The sequence below is a fragment of the Aulonocara sp. 'chitande type north' Nkhata Bay genome, linkage group LG7, assembly GCF_057382095.1.
Source record: "Aulonocara sp. 'chitande type north' Nkhata Bay isolate Kocher_YH1m ecotype deep benthic linkage group LG7, A_spYH_male_GT1.1, whole genome shotgun sequence".
Classification (NCBI taxonomy): Eukaryota; Metazoa; Chordata; class Actinopteri; order Cichliformes; family Cichlidae; genus Aulonocara; species Aulonocara sp. 'chitande type north' Nkhata Bay.
Window position 1 is genome coordinate 47,282,528 of NC_141350.1, and position 21,956 is coordinate 47,304,483.

The following is a 21,956-nucleotide window of genomic DNA, read 5'->3' on the forward strand; positions in this document are numbered from 1 at the left end:
CTCGAGGCAAAGTACCTTGAGAGCACAAATGACCTAAATGAGCAGCAGAGGAAAGAGTGAGGAAAATAAAGAGGGTGAGGCTGAAGAAAGAAAGAAAGGAAGAAAGAGAGAAATAAAATAGGACAGTGAAAAAAATCTACAAACAAAGGTGTGAAAATGGGGACTTCCGACACTGAAACACATTCCCTGACTTTACTAGGGAATGGATCCTTTTGCAGCGCAAACTTCATCATTACATCCTCCAGTACAGTACCAGGGCTCTAAATTAGGTATTATAGGGGGCAGGCAAGCACTATAATCCAGAGCCATATTATAATCCATTGGAAAACCGAAAAGGTTATTATGCCACCCCCCCCCCCCCCCACCCCCACCGGATGAACCCATGTGGTAAACTGCTGCCAGAAAACAACAACAGCAGTAGTCTTGCCACCTCAAATCAATGGGAAGCAGGCCACAGTGAAATGCAACACACACAAATAACACGGGCTCAAGGTCTATGCACGCACACAGTCTAGGCAAATATGAGAAACGATCTCCAATACCAGGGGCAAAAGAGAGAAAGACCACAGGACCGCAGTGCCTGTACCACCATCAGATTCCTAGAAGGAAAAAAAAACCCATATGGGTTTCTGCGCTTGATTGCATGGCTGCACATGTGAAAAACAGACAAAGCGATTACCACTGTGTTTATGTTTGAAGAGTAATGCAAGCCATTCTCCTTTGGGTAAACAGGGAATCTAATTTTGGTTTAGGGAACGAGGTGGGAGTTGGGTGGGGATGCAGGAGGTAAAATAAAGACGAGGATTTAAAGTTCAGCAGGGAAAAAAAGCATTTAATTACGATAGAATGCGTGCGGTGGCTCGTGGTGACGAAGACAGCAACGTATGCGGCAGGTGAGAGTGAAAAGAAATAAATAGGCAGGAAAAAAATCCAGTGATGAAATAAACAAACACAATGAAAATCCCGGGTCAGAGTGTATGTGTGTTCAGTGCTGTTGCTACATAAGTCACAGTTGGCAAGAGGAGGCTACTCTACACTTTATCGATTAACTGCGTATTCTGCATTTCCCAGAACTCCACAGATCCATACACATTCTGTAAGAACCAAACATTATCCATTAAGCTTCATATTAGAAAAGGTGGTGTTTCCGTAAAGAAGGCTCTCTCTGAGGACAGAGTCTTTGTGCACCTCAAACACATTCACTTTTAGGAACCTGCTAGTGCCTCTAACACGCCGTTTTACCGGTTCGCAAACACGGCACAACTTTGTCTCTGCTAACCTTATCAACACTGAACGAATCAAGTTGAAATGCAATCACTCCCCACGTCAAATGTAAGACAAGAGCAGTGAACATTGAGGGCAAGTGAGCATCAGCAAAAACTCAAGCCACAAATTCTGAGCTTTGACGTCATTTAAACCCTGCAGACTCGTTGGCACCAAAACACAATTTAGACCTTTCACTTTTCTAGATGCCTGTCGTGACTTACAAGTAAGCAAGCAACGCCATAGTGACGTCTTTAATGTATTAATCTGTTTGTCTAGTCTATGCTGACCATATTACTGTCTGTATCCAGAGGCTAATACACAAAAACACTGGCCAGCTGGCCCAGAGTATTGATTTATAAAATAATCACCAGTGGTGGTAAAGAGTGTAAGACACGGCACACACACACACACACACACACAGCCCACCATAATGATGTTCTTTCTGTGCGTGTGCGTGCATGCACACATGCATTTATCTGGCCCTTTCCATCATTCAAGGCTAATGGTGTTAACAAGGGAACCAATGGGCTGCTTCTAGGAACCTTCCAGGAAATGGGACAGTGGGGGCAGCTCAAAGGTTGGTTCAAACAGAGGTTGATAGTGTGTTTGAAAACTCTCAAATATTAGGAAGGTTTGGGTTTTTTGGTGTCCCAGTTCTGCCTGAAGATGTTCTGAGCCGATCTGACCTTTCCAGCAAAGTAAAGTGATGGTTAGTGTGTTATTGTATTTTCTGTTACAAGATAGCATTAGGCAATTAAAAACAGCTAAGAAACAATTATAACAATAATAACGATAAAACAAACCATATCCTTTACTGAGGTAATTATTAGGGGTGCAACGATATTCGTATCGATATTGAACCGTTCGATACAGTGCTTTCGGTTCGGTACGCATATGTATCGAACAATACAACATTTGTAATTTATTTTATCAATTTTCCTTCTGACGATGCTGTCTGTGTGGAGCGCTCAGTGAATCTGTGTTCGACTACTCCGCCTAGGCTGCACTGTCGAGCGCAGATCCACTGAGCGCTCCACACAGACAGCATAGTAAGAAGGAAGAGCACAGGGCAAGCTAGCGAGACAGAAGTTAAGCTCTCCTTGCAACAGGCAAATTGACCCTCATTCAGATCTGGCGTTTGGAATTATTTTGGTTTTCATGTGACGTATGACCCTGAAGGTAAGCGAGTCATGGACTAAAGTAAAACAGTATGTTGGATGTGCCATGCAATGCTCAATTACATTGGTGTGAACTAGTGTGTTAGCGCAGTTAGCTCGTTAACGTGTTGGCCGTCTAGCCCCATGCACGGAGCGATCGGCGGTAGCTTGTTAACGGAGATTTGCCGTGTTGTGGCGTTAAGGTCATTTCAACCAGATTAACCTGAAAGCACTAGTGGGAACACAACGAATATGACTGCACATTTACACCGACATCATCCTAGTGCAAAGACAAAAACAACAAGCATGCTACTAACTTTAGCCGAGTCATTTAGACAGCTGTTAGCACATGATTCTCCTTATGCTGCTGAGAATATAGCCCAGAAGAAGCGGATAGTATAGCTTTTATTTTGGAAAGAGCCATTTCTCTGTAATAAACTCTCTTTTCCAAAGATGAGTGATTCCTCAATCAGATACAGGGCTTGCAATATCGCTAGCCCGACGTCCTGGAGCTAGCGATTTTTTCAGTCGGGCTACCAAAATCTATCTCTTCCCTGCCCGTCGGGCTATTGTAGGAAAAATATATGTCAATGCTTTTGCATTCTTTCAGAAATGTAGCTGGGTAATTATGTCATTGGCATCGGTGAGCCACTGTCAATATGTGACATATTGAAGTCGCGTTTGAATTTGCGCTTGTTTTTTTGCTTTCACTTTGCAATCGTGCGAACTGTGTATAGAGAGCGACAGCACTGATCTGTGAGTGATGATAATTTGTGCACCAATTCCTCTGACATCGTCTTATTAATCGTTAGCTTACTATGCAAACATGACAAGTGAAATCTCCCGCAGCAAGCTTAAACATGTGAGAGGTTGATCGCGCAGAGAATCGCTGAGCTTATGTGAGTGCGCGTGTAAAAGCATTTCAGTTCTGCTGAGCCAAATAAGACAGGTCGGGGTGAAGAAGTGACAGCCAAATAAAAGCTTACCACAAAACGGAGAAGTTATGACAAATCAGACTATAAGGCAAAAAGAAAGTGCAGCTTTATGGTTTCATGGACAAAATAATTTCTGTGGCTGCAATATGACGAGCTATATAACCAGGGGTGCACATAAGTGGTCCGCAGGTGCGCATTCGCTGTCAAAATAAAAAACGCGCACAAGGGTTAGGGTTAAATTTAAAAACTGTACTTTTGAGTTAAAATATATATTTATAATTTTAATAAATGACAAATTAAAAATGCATGAACATTTTTTTTGTATCGAAAAAATATCGAACCGTGACACCAAAATATCGAACCGAACCGAACCGTGAATTTTGTGTATCGTTGCACCCCTAGTAATTATCTATGCTACTTTTAAGCATTCATTCTGTAAGTTGTATGAACACTAATACACTTTTTGGGGCTTTGTTATTGGAAAGAAAGGTTTGTGTCTGTGAGGTCAAACTGTTTTGGCTGAAGCATAAAGAACAAGTCTGTACTGCTGCTGATGTAATTAATGGATGTTTGTGGATGAGGATGTAAATAGTATGCACTGACCATGCAGGTTTTATAGAAAATTGTTTAATTATCTACCCTACAGGAGCGTTCGCCTTCCTTCTTTGTTATTGTTGCTTTAGTCTTTGCCTTTTTTCATCTCTCTCTGTTTTCCTCCCTCTCTTTGCTTTTTTCCCCCCGTAAATTGAATTGAATCGAATTAAACTAAATTAAATTTTAATTAGATTTATGATTCTGGAATCTAGAAAGTTAGTTTATAACATAAATTTGCAGCAGTATTCAAGAAGTGTTGTTGTTCTACAAACCAAATAAACTCTGTGACCTGAAGGGGGAGGAAAAAAGAACTTTATGGCTGCTCTGCAAAGCCAGTTAATAATGTCCTCCAGGAAGTAGGTGCACATGTTTCTTTGCCAAAGATGAAAAGAGAAGACTTCATGAACATACCTTCTGAGGATTCAGGGTGACAGAAACCCCACAATGGCATTAGTGCACTTAATAAAAGCATAAAAAAAGGAAACGTGTGCAGATCTGGGATAAATTTCTATTGAGTGATGAAACCACACACACAAACATAAAAATCCTTTACTGACCACCACCTCATCTGTCAAACACAGTGGTTCTGTTATGTGTTGGGCATGCGTGGCTGCGCATGGAACTGGCACACTGCTGTTTACTGATTATTTCCCCGCTTTTAGGCGCGACGGCGTGAGCACTGTATGAGTTTCAGCCAAATTCATCAAAACACACCACATCATATTTCATAATTCAACAGGTCAGTGAATTAAAAACACTATCTTTAGCCAAGTCAGGCATTTTATCAGTTGAACTAAATTCCACTTGCTAAAGGTGACAGTAAAGGTTCATTAGAGTCCACAACAACTGTCCTAAAGGTGAACTTGAGAAGCATTTGACATGATACTCCATTAAATATTTATTGTAACAGTTTTGTTTGACATGATGTGATCTGTCCAGTTACTTCTAATTGTATAATTGAACTTTGCGCTATGTGTTACAAGGTATTGTATGTTACTTGCTCCCTATGCAGTGCCTACTATACTCTCTTGGTTAATGGTGTTGCCGTTTTCATTTTAAACCTGTAGTCTCTCATCTACTCTTCGGAAATATTGGAGACACACCCCTGCGAGGGGCTGCAGTACTGGATAATGGTCAGAGCATGACAGCAACAATTCTCCAAGATATAGAGCATTCTGACCCATTAGACTCACAACCAATTTGTTCAAAAGGTTTGCCGTAATTCAGTCATAGCAACACAGAACTACTGGCAAGCAATAAGCTTATTATATTTTATTTTTTTTACCTTGGTTTTTTCTTCTGTGGGACTAAAAAAGTCTGTGGTAATCTGCATATGCATGTATTTATTTTCATACATGCATCTGCCCAGTAAGCAAGACCACCAGTGCAATTCCAAGACTGGTTCCAGTTGAATTCAAGTCAAGACTCGATCTAAAAGACGCCCTGCCAGAGAACAGAGCAACATGAGAGGCATTTAGGACCAAAACAAAGACGGAGGAAACCTCAAGTCTACACTTCCAAAAATAATCATTATCATCTATAAATCCATCTAAAAGTGCAAATGAAGAATGAATAAGCAATCAAAAAACCCACAAGCTCTGGGACTGAAATCTTGTTCGGACTCAAATGACATGGATACACAGAATTACATCTTTGTGTTATTCAGTATTTTAAAGGATCACTTTTTAAAAAGGTAAATTGCAACTATTGAAGATGTTGCAATAAACTTTAATTGAGTACCAAAAGAAAAAAAACAAAAAACCCATACTGTGGACTAAAAAGACTAAAAATAAAGACATTTCTTGTACATTGTTACTTTATTTTGAGGTTTTATAACCATCCAGTATCAGTTCACTTAGCTTTTATCGGTTTCAAAAGCCTATTTTCAATTTTCACTTTAGGTTTCTTTTTTGTTTAGTTTCAGTTGACTGTAAAAAAAAAAGTTCTGTTATAGTCTTTACAGGGAAAGGCTGATTTCACATTGTGACCAAATCCCCTTCTGGCGTCACGTGAGTCAGTAGTGAAATGGACGTGATGCGTCCTGTCAAACAATCAGGCAGCTGGGGGGGGGGGGAGGTTACTGACAGATGCCAGGACCTCGGAAAGGAGGGACAAAAGGAGGCAAAAAAAGAGTAAGTGGTCGACACATATAGATATGATCTCGGTCCACCTAATCATAAACTAGATAACAAAGCTTCTATTTTGATTGCTTCCATGGGCTAAAGGGGGAAAAAAAGTACTTCATCTCTGAGAAAGCTTTTGCCACATGGCAGCTGTCTTTCCTGATAGACTCAGCCAAGTAGAAAGACGGTCTCAAGCAAAATTGCGCATGTGAGACGGAAACACATAAAGGAAGAGAGTGACAGAGCGAGAGGGTGGTTGCGTGTGTAGCGAGGCAGGTCGTCGCTTGTCTCTAATGCAATGTAGGTATGTGCCATTCTGACTAGAAGCAGCTGTGGCCGAGAGAAGAAGAGAAAGCGAAGAAAAGAGGAGCAAGAGGTCGATGACATCAATAAGAAGCTAATAATCCTGCCTCAAGCTACCTCAGAAGGGCTGAGCGATCCACTGCAGTCTAGCCCTTCTCCTCCTCTTCCTCCTCCTCCTTCTCATACATCTCACTCTCTAAACCCCCAGAAGACCACTAGTGGGTAGGGGAAGAGAAAAGGATGGATGGATAGCAAGGTGTTTGGAAGAGAGGCATTTTACTCTTCCTCACGTTTATGTATTGATGAAGCCCACTATGGGCCGTCTACTATTGATTGTGCCTTCTTTTCTTTGGGGCTGTGGTACTTGTTATGGGAGGCACGTACAGGAAGCTATATCGTGTATGTGCGATCATAGGTTCACATATATATACACACACACACACACACACACACACACACACAAATACATTTGATTGCTGAATGATTGATAAGGGTAAAGCTAAACTAAGCTAAACTCCTCCGTATATATGCATGCACATGTCTTAGGTGGACGTTACCTGAAATCTTGTTTACTCACACTGAGAAGACAAAGTTATCAAAACTTAGGTATCAAAAATAAAAAAGTGCTGAATGAACAAACAAAGAAAATATGGTCTAATATTTAGCCAGACCCCATTAGTAAATTTGCTTATGGAAAGGAAATGTGATATGATTAACTTTCTCTGCAAAAAGATCCAAAGACATCTGAAATGGGATGAATCATAGTGCAGCACGTGGCAATTAAGCTGATATTACATTCAGCTGTATATACTTGTTTAGACACGGGCGCGCATATCTCACACATATACACATCGACTTCCCCACAAGAGAAAACCATGATGTCATCCTTTTTAGTCCCTCTGTATTACAGTATTCGTTTCCAGCGGTCAAAGTCAACCAACCAATGCCACCTAGAGTTGAATTCTTATAACTGCATCAGTTAAACGCTTCAGACAACAACAAATATGTACAGTTAGAAAGTTTGATTACATCACCATTAACTGAATGCCCAGTGGTGCAGTATTTAGCTGCCAGCTTGTCAGCACAAACCACCAGCAGTGTAAAGATGTGAAGACAGATTTGCATATCTGTCTGTCTGTCTGTCTGTCTATCTATATATATATATATATATATATATATATATATATATATATATATATATATATATATATATATATATATATATATATATATATATATATATATATATATATATATATATATATATATATGGGATAATCATATTCATATTTAAACGATATGTATAAATGTTAGCAGATTAAATCTTGCAAACTTGGGAAAATAGAAGGAATTGCGGTATTAATGATAAAATTAGGCATTTCATTAAAAAAAACAAAAAAAAAAAAGGATTTTTAAATAAAGTGGTGAAAGTTTATTCCTGTATGCGGATTGCTTTTGCTTTGAGTAGCATCACACCTCTTAATTAGGTTGACAGTTCACATTCTCATCTGTCCCTTTTCCCTTTGCACACATGCATGTGCATGTAAGCTGGCACACAGACACAGAGCTTCCTATACTCCCACGCTGCTTTCTCACCTCTTTGGTGACGTTGTCTTGGACCAAGCTGTAAAGGGGCACGACGCGACTGACTTCCAGCAGAACAGGGATGGGGGAAGGCTGTTCACCAGTCCTGCTGTTACCAGTGCGGCCTCTTCCCGATACTCCGCCCATCATGGCCTGGTGATGGCATAGGTGGCAGCCAGCTGGACAGCTGCCCTTTTCTTCACAGCGGATCTCCACACCATTCACCATGTCATCAGATAAAAGCTGGCTCTTCTGCAGCGCCGACAGGTAGCTGATGAAGGGAAGTGACTTCAGCTCACGACGCCCGCCTCCACCAATACCCTGCTCCGTTGCCTCTGGAGGGGTTTTTGGGGAGAAAGGGGTGTTATATGGGGCATTAGTCAAAGGAAGGAGATAAACAATTAAATGCAATATTGATTTACTTTAAATGATTGATGCCACAGTGTCAGATTCTTTCTTTTTTTATATGTACGCTTTCATAATTATAAAGACAATCCCCCTTTTCTTAACTCTGTAAAAATAATTTAACCTTGCTTGGAAAAAAAGAAGATTAGTTGCATAGAATATCACCATCTGGATTTACTTGAAAGAAAAAAAACAAAAAACCTAATCCCTTATGACCATCAGCTGTCATAGACAAAAGAGGAATGGCTAGGGGATAAAAGAAGGAGGGAGGGGATGTGCCTGGTTTCTTCTCATAAGTGTCAATTACCACTTTTTGATGTCCTCACTGGAGTTTGGGGAGATTCTTTTTCATCATTTCCTCCTTAAGCAGGAAAATAACACACCACATGGAAAGAAGAGGAAGTGAAAGAAACAGGGGAGGAGAGAGATTGCTAATCGGGTGTTGAGTGATTGATTTGGAGGACACAGCAAGCCACGTTTCAGTGGAGCACATCTGCCATCTGCGCTGATGTGGCAGATATGCTTTTGTTTCCGTTTACTTTCCAAAGAAATGCAAGTTTTCCAACTAAGCGATAATGTATTTTTTCTAAAACAATAAATAAGAGTGCACCAAAGCTTCTTTCACGATATAACAATTACATACTAGAAAGTGCATTTTCTGAAGAAACTGCAGTGTGAATGCTTGAATCTGAATGTATGCACTGAAATGAATTAATTGCTGAATTTTGAGTTAAAAATATTGAATGAAATAAAAAAACAAACAAAAAAAACAACCAAATTTAACCTGAAAACAAAGGTGCTGAACTGCTAAAAGCTGAAGGTTACACAGAAGAAGGAGTTGGAAAAAAACTGAAAATGTTTTAAATGTAAATTAGAAAACCCTAAGAAATGAGAAAAGAACATTTAGAGTCAGAAAACATCTGAATGAATATTAAAAGGTCATATTCTTTGAATCACTGAATGACTCAAATGTGATCCCTCCACTTTGATCCACACAGTTTAAAAAGTTTAAATGCCTGAGCTTTGAAAGATACGGTGTTGGAAAGAGAACAATAATGGCGACAATTTGAGGGTAAAATGATGGCTGTAACACTGTGGACACAGCAGCAGTTGAAAGAGAAGTGCTTAAGATGAATCTTGGTACAGTGGCAGGCAGAGCTCGTTAAGCAGGCAGGTGTGAGCCTGGTTGCTATAGTGACCGCACCCAAAGGCTCCATACACACGTACACAGACATGCGCCTCACTTTTGCTGCTTAAAATGAACAGAAAAGTCAGGCCGAAACAAATCGTTCCCAAATGAAAAGTAAAAGTCGCATTGAAAAAATTCTTTCACCGTGAGCGACAGCAGCTTCTAGTCTACTGAATTCTCAGTTTTCATGCCTGTGGAGTTTATTATATGGACGTGGTGACAGTGGAAAGACACCATGCTCTTCTGATTTTCAAACGAACCTTCTGAGCCATTTTAACATTAGAGTCTATGGAAGAGTTGGAGGGAGGAGGCTGTGCATTGGTGACATTTATGAAAGAACCATAACACCTAGTACAATAGTAAACACATTGGATGAAAGAGGACAGCCATGGCTACGCTTTGAGGGTAAAATCATACCTGTAGAGCAAACGCTGCGGACACAGCAGCAGTTTTAAAAAATATTTTAAGATTAATTTTTTTGCTCCTCTCACTCTAGCAGTTGAGCTGTCTCACTCTAGCCCCAACATTCCGTCCCATACACACCCATTATAAATTTTGAAACGGGTGAAAAAACATCATGAAACTTAAACTGGAACTGAAGAAAAAGTATAATAGATATTGAAAAGATAAATACAAGTTGAATAGTTGAGTGTCTTGTCTTCGTTTTAAAGTTTGAATGGTGGCTCTATGTCAATGTATGTGGAAGTAGTAAGAGTTTAAAAATGAGTAAGTTGAATGAGAATTTGAAGGGTCTCCCCATTGAAATACATGGGAAATTTTTGTTGAATAAAGTTGAATAAAATTAAAAATATAAATGTTAAAAATGAGAAAAGTAGAAGCAGTCATGTCCAAAAGAATAGGAATCTAATGATGTTTGAATGGTTTTTCTAAGTTGAACGGTTTTGAAGGAGTTAGATGCCAAAAAACGTACGGAATATATAATAATAAAGATTCGAAGAACAATACTGTGAATGCTTTTCAAGCATTCACACTAATAATGCACTGTCTCGCTGTGTAACAAACTGCGGAGAAAACACAATGAGAAATATGCAAAATGAGACGCATAATACTGAAAACAAATCTGTTTTTATCAGTGTAAATTACAACATCAGCCTCTACACATGTACAAAAACAGCAGTGTGCAAAATCCTACTCTATAGTCACGCTTACTGAAAGTGTAGACAGTTTAAGTTTGCTCTTCCTCTTCATTGCATGTTCAGTTGGGCCAATTAGAGATGCTCTTTTAAAAGGCCTATTAAGAATTAGCTTTGCAGAAATGAAAACTGCAAGCATCAAATAACACATTTACAGCATGCAACGCATAAAAGAAAATAGCAGGCATCTTATAAAAAATGTGAAATATTTATCTGCAAATACAAAAGAAACATTTTCGAACTATTCTAATTTGCATTACATTTATGTGGCATTTCCATGATCGTTTCAATTAAAAATCGAGGTAAGTAAGTAAAAATTTGACAACAAAGTCGTTGCAACAATTAAGTATCATATCCAAAAAGAATACTGGGTTTAGACAAATATACCAGAGTGGATTCTTCCAGGATAATATTAAAAAGTGGCTCTGAAATAACCATCTGTGCTCAAAGTTTAGTTATTAAATCTAAGCTGTATTTCATGTCAGGTAGCTAAGACTTGTTCCGTAAGTCTGTGTGTCAAAGAAAATTTTGTGTGTCTTTGTTAGTTATTCCCTGTGTCCAGCTAGATGACACTTTAAAGGTGGGTGGTAACTTCATTTGAAACACAATGCAAACAGGCTCAATGGGAGGCCCATGAGCCCAATTACACCCACTTCACAAGGAAGCACAGACAATGAAAAGCGATGTTGTCAACCAGCTCCCACAATAAATCCCATATCACCTAAGCATTGTGCACCTGTGTCTGTGAGCCTGCTTATTTGTGGTGTAAAAAGTACACTCCACACACATTTAGAGAAATTTCCCCAAATTCGCAGTTTAAGGAGTGACCCAGCTTGTTGCCTCTTTAGCTGTGACAGCTCTTTACTGTGTGGAATAGATGTGATGCTTGTGCAAGACTTGCCTGTCACCAAAACACTGTAAAGAGATAAGTGTGGTGAGGTTACTTGCTATTAATCTTGATCTTTCTTTGTTAATTAAAATCTCTTTGTAGACTGGTTGCATCATAATTAAGTCAACAGGGACCCATCCCCTTTGGCCAGAGTGATGTTGCCCACGCAACAACAGCAACAGAGTCAGGTATCTTTCTAAGGCAATTAGATACAGATACACTCACTATGGGCGGATGATGTTATTGCTTTAGTAAGACAACTATAACAGGTCCATACTAACTAGTGATTTTAACAGGTCCTTGCTTTAAGTATAGATATTGTAAATTATATACATTTCTTTTAACTAATATAGAGAAAAAAGGGCAGCACAACAATTACGGCTCTGATGATAGTAGGCTAAAAGAAATATTAAATATCTTAGGATATATCTTGAAGTGGGCCATTTTTAGATAGTCCTGTTAAAGTAAATCATCAGCTCCAACATTAAAGCCACGAGCTCAGTGTTGCAACTCTGCAGCTGACACAACAGCTCTCACCCACTGGGGACATGGGAGTTTTCAGCAGTGTGGTGTGATGTCTAGCACCAGACACTGCCAGCTAATCTGATGGGTCCTATGGGTTGTGGGGTGGGGCCTCCTCCAGGCTTGTTCCTGCATATCCCATTGATGTTTGACTGATATCAGGAGAGTTTGCAGACCAGGTTAAAAACACAGACTCATGTTGCCTTAGCTGGTCGGCGTTTCTGCAGAATAGGTGGGACATGACCTTTGGGGGAAGCCAGTGCTGTTAAAGCAAAGGGAGGTGCTGTCGCCATGCAGACAAGGGTTGTGTTTTGTCTGCAACAATGGTGGCACGTGTCAGAGTAATCCACATGATTGCCGGGACCCGGCAGAACATTGTGCTGTAACTGGATTACCAGTGGTATTCACTTCACCTGTCAGTGGTTTTAATTTTGTTGCTGATATCTGTATCGTGTGAACATTCTAAGTAGACCTATTCTGACATCTAATGGTCACTCTGTGTAATTACTGCCTTCTTTTAAAAACAAAGCTTGTGAACACTGCTTCAGGTATGCTATGGGAGAATAGTTTTCTCAGCTACAAGTTTGGTTACTTGGTTACAAGTTAACCAGTTATCTAACTTAAAAGGGGGTAGCTTTAATGGAGAAGGATATTCTGCTAAAATGACATTGCAATAATTTTATTGTGTTTATTGCATTTTACTGTTGATCTCCAAAAGTTGATTCTGTTCATCTGGACGTAGGGTTTTATGGGAGAAACGCTACGTCCAGCGCGGAGTCAAGGACGGCATTTACGTGAAAAGCGAAAGACCATCTCTGAATCGAGAAGGGGGCCTAAGGGTACATCTGTCACCATCTTACAATGCTGTGATTGCACCCAACTCTTTGTGAATGGTACTCATGGCCATTGATCATTGGTCTTTGATCAGTGGGTTTTGGTCAGTGGTTGTTGATCAATGGTCATGAGATTTTGCATAATTAAGATTAAGGAATTGGCCCATTGTTCCTTCAGTGGGCTGGTTTCAGTCATTATGCAAATGTACTGTTTATAAGATTGGGGAAACCTGCAGTCAGCTGAGACTGAAGAAGTCACTTGGATGAGTGACGAAACGTTTCTCCCACAAAACGCTCCGTCCAGATGAACAGAATCAACTTTTGGAGATTTACTTTCCTGGATGATTGAGAATGCACCAAGACATTTTACTGTTGAATTAACAAGTTGCTGGGAGAAGAACACATATGAATCCATCTAGCTGCATTTATATCACACCTAAACATGCAATGCTTACTCTTGCTTTTTGCCTGTGTGTTTATTCACTGCATATACCAATCTAACCAAATCGATAGAATTTTGTATTTAAAAACATTTGGTATGGAGTTGTATTTCTTTTGGGAATTTCTGAGGTCATCCAACTCGCTAGGTGGCGAGCTCCAGTAATTCTGAAAAACTGCGCTCTCCGTTTACTAAATGGCAGCCAATCAAAACAACCGTAGGGCTCGCCTCTGTGCGTATTGCGTAACATCCCGGTTGTGTGTGCGTGATGTCGTCAGCACTGCAGTCTTTACTAGCAGCTGCATAGCCGAAAGATACAGAACGCCCCGCAACAGCGCTGCACTTTTAACCAGCAAAACAGTGAAGTGAAGGTAATGTTTAAAAGCAGAAAAGCCTCGAGAGACTCTTACGACGAGTCGCCTTTCTTACGTTTGAATGCACGCCCTTCAAAGTCAGTACTGTCGGTGAATAACACTACTGTTTATGTGCAGGGCTAAGGGCATTTGTCGTATTGTGGTGAGGCCTGCGATTTACTTTTCCTTTGCAAGTCTGGACTGCAGTGTCAACCTGCTGTAAAACAACAAGTTAGCATTATGTTGGTGTAGGATTTAACCTAGTACTCCCGTTTCTCATTAGCATGACACGGTGTATCTCTTAGCTTGCTGATACACGCCATCACTCACCATATGTTGGGTTTCAGTAGCTCCACGTCATTGAACTGTGTATCTAACCGTTAATGTTGATCTAATCTGCTCTGTTATCTAGAATCTAACTTAAACTTGACCTGGCAAATAAGCGTGGCTGCATCCTGTGTTTATTTTTGAATATCTGTTAGTTTCGTCTGCTTCAGTGTTACAGTGTGGCACAATGTTACAGAACTTTTCATTTCTTCCATTTAAGGTGAGGACCACAATGGCAGCTGCTCTTGACCCAGATCTAATGAGGGAGGTTCTCGAATGCCCCATCTGCCTGGAAACCTACAACCAGGAACAAATGCGACCCAAGCTCCTGCAGTGTGGTCACACAGTGTGCCGGCAGTGTCTGGAGAAGCTGTTGGCCAATACTATCAATGGTGTCCGCTGCCCCTTTTGTAGCAAGGTCTCCCGTATGAGCAGCATCTCCCAGTTGGCTGACAATCTCACTGTGCTCAAGATTCTCGATTGCACTATGTCCTGCAGTGCTGCTGCCGCCGCCCTAATGTGCAAATCCTGCTGCAATCGCCTGCCGCGACAGTACTGCCACGATTGTGCCTCAGTTCTCTGTGAGCTCTGCAAAGGAGATGGCCACCTGCATGAAGGACATTCAGTCCAGCCGATAAGGGTGGCTGCTGAACAGCGTCGTAAGGACCTGGGTTGTAAACTGGAGGCTCTCCGTGATGTTATAGGAGAAATTCAGAAAAAAAAGACAGTAATTGAAAACATTTCCAAGTCCTTGAGACTAAAGTACCGAACAATACAGCAGGACTACACTACAGCTGAGCTACGTCTTCAAGAGGAGCTCAGCAGGTCTCGAAGGACATTCAGGACTTCCATGGCAGAAGTAGAAAAGCTCAACGCGCAGGTCCTGGAGGAGCAGACATATCTTCTTAACATTGCAGAGGTCAAAGTGGTGTCACGCTGTGATTATCTGACAATGCGAGCAAGACAAAGTGACATTGCCTTGCTAAAAGACGATGGCGGAGACAGTGATGATGAGGAACTGGATCTGAGGAGCAGTTTACCCACAACCTTTAAACTGCAACAGCCAGAGCTGATCAGAACAGAGCAGTCTAAACCTCTAGAAGTGGGCCAGCTGACCACAAGAACTTGCACCATCAATACAGATGATGAGGAGAGTGGGTTAGAAATTGCACTTGAAAGTGATGTAGAGGGGGCGGGAGCTACAGGAGGTGAAGTGGTGGCTCCAGTGGATCTTTACCGAGACATTGACATGGTTGCAGCTGTGGAGGAGGCAGTATGTGGTTCGCCAAGCAGCTTTAAATCAAAGTCTATGGATGCAGGAGGAGGATCACCTGGAGCAGCGCGGGCAAGTTCAGGGCCGCCAGTCTGCCAGTTTGTGAAGAAGATGGGCTCTAAGGGAACTCTACCTGGGAGTTTCAATCTGCCTGTCAGCATCTGTGTGACGCCTCAAGGTGAGGTACTGGTGGCTGATCGTGGGAACTTCCGTATCCAGATTTTTAATCGCAAAGGCTTCCAACGTGAAATTCGGCGCAGCGCTAGTAGCATTGACAACTTTGTCCTGAGCTTCCTGGGGGCTGATTTGCCTAACCTCATCCCCTTATCTATTGCTGTGACTGCACAAGGCTTGATTGGTGTCACTGACAACTACGATAACTCAGTTAAAGTTTACACCATGGATGGACACTGTGTGGCCTGCCACAAGAACCAACTGATTAAACCCTGGGGTATTACTGCCATGCCATCAGGCCAGTTTGTGGTGTCAGATGTCGAAGGTGGCAAGCTGTGGTGTATAGCGGTAGACCGCAATGTTGGTGTGGTCAGCTACAACAGACTTTGCTCTGCTGTACGGCCAAAGTTTGTGACATGTGATGCAGCTGGAACGGTTTATTTTACCCAGGGCTTGGCCCTGAACTTTGAGAAACGCCAGAATGAGCCCCACCTGGAGGGTGGCTTTTCCATCGGTTCGGTGGGTACTGATGGCCAGCTTGGCAAACAGCTCAGCCATTTCTTCTCGGAGACGGAAGACTTCCGCTGTATCACTGGCATGTGTGTGGATTCCAATGGAGATTTGCTGGTTACAGACAGTGGCAGGAAAGAAATCCTCCAGTTTCCAAAAGAAGGTGGATACAATATTTTAATCCAGGAAGGGCTGACCTGTCCTGTGGGAGTGGCCACTACCCAGAAAGGACAGCTGCTAGTGCTGGACTGTTGGGACCACTGTGTTAAAGTCTACACATACATTCAGAGGAGGCATTCCTCTACTTCTTAGAAGAACAACAAAGTGTAATTGCCCTTTGTTGTGCAATTGCAAAGTACAGAAGTTTGGAAAAGGAAGAAACATACTCTTATTTAACACTCTTTAATTTAGCTGCAATCCAGTCAGTTCTCACTGTAGCTCTCATTTGGGTTATTAAATCAGTAGTTCAGTCAATTCAATTCAGGTTCAGGTTATAGTCTACTGGGTTTTATCTTGAGTATCTCAAGTTGAATCCGGTTCTTATAATGCAGGGATGTCAAACTCATTTTACATTGTGGGCCACATACACGCACAGCCCACTTTGATCTTAAGTGGGCCAGACTTTCTGATAGTGTTTAATCCCACATTTAGTCCCTGAGATATTTCAATAAAAAGAAACAAGTGCAATTTCAAGGATAAATCAGTTTTTCTACACGATATAGAAATGTTGCTTTGGGCTTAAATTGTAAGAAGTAATGTGTAAAAGTACAAAAAAAAATCAAACTAAATTTATTTTCATTAATTGACAGAATGTCTTTTTTTTTCTTTTCTTTTAATGCTGAACCAACTGTAAAAATAGTAGATGGTGAAAAAACAGGAGCTTTCTCTCATTTAATGGTTTACTGGTGTTTATTTACTTTGGTGAAGTATAAACGATCACTGAGGAGGTCAGTAGGAAAAGCTGTAAAACTTGTGAAAATATAGTTAAGTTTAAAATTTATGCCCTCCTTGACAATTTCCAAAGCCATCCAGTGGGCCAGATTTTTGGCCTAGTGGATCTGATCATGCAAACTTTTAAGATTAAACACACTGGCATGCTATCTCTTTGGAATAAGCCTAAGATGCAACTGATTTCTAAGCTACTGAGACACAGATTTTTTTTTTCTCTTCCTTCCCATTTTATTGGCTGCTGTACTCACCAATCAGCCTGGCCTTCGCTAAACATGTATTTACATTAAATAAAGCATAAGGCTTTGAGCCTGTGAAGCACTTTATCGACACATCACTGTTTTCTTGTGTTAGGTTTAAGTAGCACACACTAACATTGATGTCGCTGAATGCAGCTGGCAGCTTTAATGTTTACTGCACAGTTAGCTCATAGCATAACCAAGTACCAGCATTCATTAAATTGCATTCAGTAACATTCAGGGAACATTAAATTTAAAACATTAAGGTGTGAACTGGAAAGAGTCCAAACTCCAATATTATGTGCTGTGGTGGAACTATTAAACCGTAATAGGGATATTAATGGAATTTGTTTATCTTTTTAATTCATGTTTTAGGAAACTTATGTAGGACTGTAAAGGTGAAAAACAGAACATTACTACATCTTTTAAAGTTCATTTAATGGTAGCCTTGTTAATACAACCAAAAGCACCTTTTATTCGGTTGACCACATTATCATTTTTTCTGTGGGGCTTTGAGAGCACATTATTGTCTTTTGTTGCGGTATTAAAGTTCTGTCCGTCAGTCTTGTATACATCGTGCCCAAACACGAGACACCAGTTGAGAACATTCTGGAGCAGTCGTTAGGCTTTAGTGACAGTGAAGCAACTGTCACTAAAATTCACAGCCTGAGCTGCATACATTTCTCTCTGTACATCTCACATTTGTACATTTTTTGTAATTTTCTTCCAGTGACTTTCCAGCCATGGCCTAACCACAATATCACTGAAATACAGACAGATGTAGCATAAAATTCTGTTATCTGCTTCAGATGATATTCCAGCTGTTTATCTCACTCATAGATTTTACCTCTGTTTTAGCTCTTTGTTTTCCTTTGTTTGGTTTTTGCTTCACCTGGTAGTTTTAGTCTAGTAGGATGAAAAACACAATAGCTTTTTTTTTCTTACACAGAGCTGTTCCCATTATGAACAAAGCAGAAATGTCCTAAGGGGTAGGATGACCTTTGTAGTTTGGAAAGTGTTTAAAAGTGAAAAGCTCTGAGGGTGTACTCAGAAGTGAGCGTAATGGCTTAGCAAGCTGTGTTGAAGCTTAAAGTCAGAGTTTTCAGTGTCACAAAGGTGACTTTTTTACCTGGCTTAATCACCGTGGTAACCTATGCTAAACACATAACCTTGTCAGGAGCAATTTATGTTTAGTTTCAAAATCAGCTTGAAGCACCATGTTCTCACTGATTCTTTAATTTATACCATGTGCTAAGTACTGTACAGATTCTTTGCTGGAGTAATATGTTTCATATATGCAACCTGTTAAGCCGTACCTCACTGAAACCACTGAATGCTGTAAAATTCCAACAGCACAAACTGCATCGTATTGTTACTGGAATTTACATGCATTCAGTTGGTGATGCAGAAAATGTATAGATGTTTTTATGCATGATTCTTATCTGCTGCGTTGCTGGAGCTGCTAGAACACAAAATGGAAAATCAATCAGACCATTTGTCACCAAGAATACGTATTCAATCAGTAAAATGAATTTCACTTTGAGCTGGCAAAAAAACAAAAGAAAGTTCTCTATGTGCTTTAGTGGGCTATGTGACAGCAGCATTTAATGTTTAAATGTATCTGGTTTAAACTTTCAGAGCTCTAATATGCAGACCTTGCATTAGAAATTAACGGCAGCATAAAAACAAATAAATTATCAAGCCAGGTTTAATCATTGCGTGCACTAAATCATCAGATTGTTTTTCACCTATTAACGTCTCTGACTGGAAGAGGTGGCACTCGCGGGGATCGTTTTATGCAGAAGCAGAGTCATATAATACGTGAAAACGCCCCGTTTTGTGTTTGAGCGTGTTCGGAGCCTGAATCAGAAAACCTTTCTTAACAGAAAGTTGATAACCACCATTGTGATACCCATTATCTCCAACTGGGGTTTAATTTTTTGTCATGCCAGCTAATATAAAGAAAGCCTGGCTATGTTGAACTTCCTTTGTAGTATACCCCTGAGTTCTGTTCCCTAAAAAAAGTACCTACAGCTGCATCAAATGCAGTCACGTCTAAAGGATATATACTATACTACCATCGCTAACACTAAACCGCTGCAACACTCATGTCACAGACAAGACAGATTTCTAAAAATACAAATGTTTGCAAACTGTGTTCAAACCTGACATGCTCCATGGCATTGTTTCCTAATGCTTGCCTACTGGTTTCAAAATCTTTGTAGGAATCATAGCTGGCAGGAGCAATTGGAGTAGCACTGCAAGGATAATGATTGAAAACTCCAGCATCCTACCCCACACCTGAGTTTGTGAAACCGCGTTGGTTCCCTGTTGCTTTGTATTCTCCAGGTTTTCGTTCAATATTAGATAGCTTGCAACCAGAGTTCTCAGTTGTTGGTAGATAGGACAACAGCCATATGTAATATTTTGCTATTTCATGCACAGTGTCTCCGTTCTGGTCTCCCATCAATTTGTAATTTATTGGTACACCATTTAAATTTATTTAATTTCTGAATTTAATGGTGGTGTGAGAAAGCTGATGCTTTTAGGATAAATAAACAAAAAAAAGTCGTTTTTTGACAATGATTGGCAGGTGGGACGGGGCAGACTGCAGACTCACTCTGTTTTAGCCTTAAAAATATTTTATTTCACAAAGCTGACCTTAACTCTGCACTGGAGCCCTATTAAGCAGCATGAGAATCAAACTGTGTAATAACCAATACATGTTTTTAATATTGCTACATAAGCAAAGAGGAGAAGAAAGTTGAACTGAAGTATCCTATCTAGTCTATCACACTCATATATTTGTGCTGTTACATTTTGGGTGATGTATTTTGGGGCTATGCGTTACCTTAGCACTGATTGATTAAAGACTCTCTCGTCTGCATGTCATCCTTACCATAAATTCTTTTAGTGCTGTACATTAAAGAGATCAATAAAATGTAATTACTGGACATATTCAAGCTGTTTAAAGTAACACAAAAATGCATAAAATGCCAGAAAAATCAAGTGTCCTTGTGTCAGTGTGGTAAACATCAAATTATCTCACATTGTCTCATCTTAATATTATTGTTACGTTTTTGAAGAAAGGTTATTTCCTTGCATATTTATTCAGTAACTCTACTAGGTTGTTGTATTGCATTGTTTCAATGAACCAAAAACCAGTGACTTTTAAATTATGTTGTTGAAGGCTATGAATTTTACAGTGTGTTGAGCACATTGTAGACATCTCTGTGTCGTCCAATTCCTGTTTGTATTGTTAAGAATCTGAGTGCAATAAACATTTATGAAACGAGCAGATAAAATGTCTGCAGTAGTGTCTTTTTGTGTATTTTAGTTGAATGTGAGTGTGCATAATTTTTCAGTTTCTCTCTGGCTGTTATTAAAAGACATGATTTTAACCTTTTTTGTCAATGTAACTGATTAGCTGATTACTTCATTTACATAATACTTAGATGCAGGTAATGGTGGTTGATGAGGACAAAAGTAGTAACACTGACAATTAAGCCATAATACAGGCAATCAACCCTATCAGTGTTTTAAGCTGTCAGAATAATGTGGCAGGATAAAGGGCACTTTATTTCTTACCTAAAATGTTGTACAAGTAAAATCTAGTTAACACTCTACACACAGCTGGAAGTTATGAAACACAAACTTAGTTGGTGCTTCAAGTGCATTGCTGAAGAACATCACATTTTATGGACTTTATTAAGCATAAATAAAGTCCATAAAGTAAAATGGACATGCTTTTTTGAAAAGTCTCTCATACTTTTGTGACACATATATTTAGATTTGGGTTAACACGTTTTTGGACAATAACACAATTTTCATTTTGCCACTGTATACCAGCACGGGTAATTTTATTCAACATGTGATTGAAATGCAGCTGTAATTTTAGGGGTTTAACAGAAGTACTGCATTAACCATTTTACATAATTATTTATACTTAGTCCCCCACTTTCAGAGGCTGAAAAGTAACTGTTTCTCCATTATTCTTTCATTGAAAATGAAGGAGGTGATCATTAGCCCGAAATCAGAGAAAAACTTTAGGAGTGGCCAGATCAGTCTGGTGCATTTATAAAAGAAGGATTGCACTGGTCAGCTCAGCAACACAAGGGCCCGAAAGACCTTTTGGTGACGTGAAATCAGCTGAAATCGATGATCATAATTACTTTCCTTGGTTGAGAAAAAAAAAACCCTTCACAAAATCTAATCATGTCACAAACACCCTTGAGAAGTAAAGGTAGCATTATCAAAGTCTACAATCAAGAAACACCTTTATAAATGGCAATACAGAGAATGTATAAAAACATACAAATCATTGGTTATAATCATGAACAGGAAGGCCCAAAAAGGCGCTTCTCAGTTCTGATGAAACAGAATAATGAAACCAAGATTATCTTGTACCAGAACAATAGGACAGAAAAGCATGGAGAGCGAGAGAAACATCTCATGATCTGATGACCATAAAATATCTGTGAAACGTGGTGGAGGCAGAGCTGTAGAATAGGCCTGTATGGCTGCCAGTGGAACAGGGTCATTCCACTGGCAGCCATATTGATGATATGACTCCTGATGGAAGTAGCAGGATGAACTGTTAAGTAATTATTGATCCCGTGTTGAATTTGTAAGTTTGCTCTCTTATAAAAAAGTGAAAAGTCTCGAATGTTTTATGCTAATTTCATTTTAATGGAGAGAGATTAACCAACAATCTGGAAAATATAACTTACATAAAAGTT

At 39.9% G+C, this 21,956-nt stretch overlaps 2 protein-coding genes across 2 annotated transcripts in view; one reads left to right on the plus strand and one right to left on the minus strand.

Moving 5' to 3' along the window:
* The window catches only part of astn2 (astrotactin 2), a 290,807-nt gene that overhangs the window by 54,404 nt on the left and 214,447 nt on the right, over positions 1-21,956 (minus strand). The window contains exon 17 of the mRNA XM_086300869.1: positions 7,975-8,297. Coding sequence (XP_086156995.1) covers positions 7,975-8,297 — 323 coding nt within the window. The remainder of the gene's footprint in view (positions 1-7,974; positions 8,298-21,956) is intronic.
* On the plus strand, positions 13,630-17,304 carry trim32 (tripartite motif containing 32). The gene is made up of 2 exons (XM_086300870.1): positions 13,630-13,764; positions 14,294-17,304. Exon 2 carries the CDS (start codon positions 14,306-14,308, stop codon positions 16,340-16,342), a length of 2,037 nt encoding a protein of 678 aa, XP_086156996.1. The 5' UTR covers positions 13,630-13,764; positions 14,294-14,305; the 3' UTR covers positions 16,343-17,304.

Excerpts from the sequence above, each read along its gene's own strand:
- trim32 (XM_086300870.1), top strand. The coding sequence starts at position 14,306 with ATGGCAGCTGCTCTTGACCCAGATCTAATGAGGGAGGTTCTCGAATGC.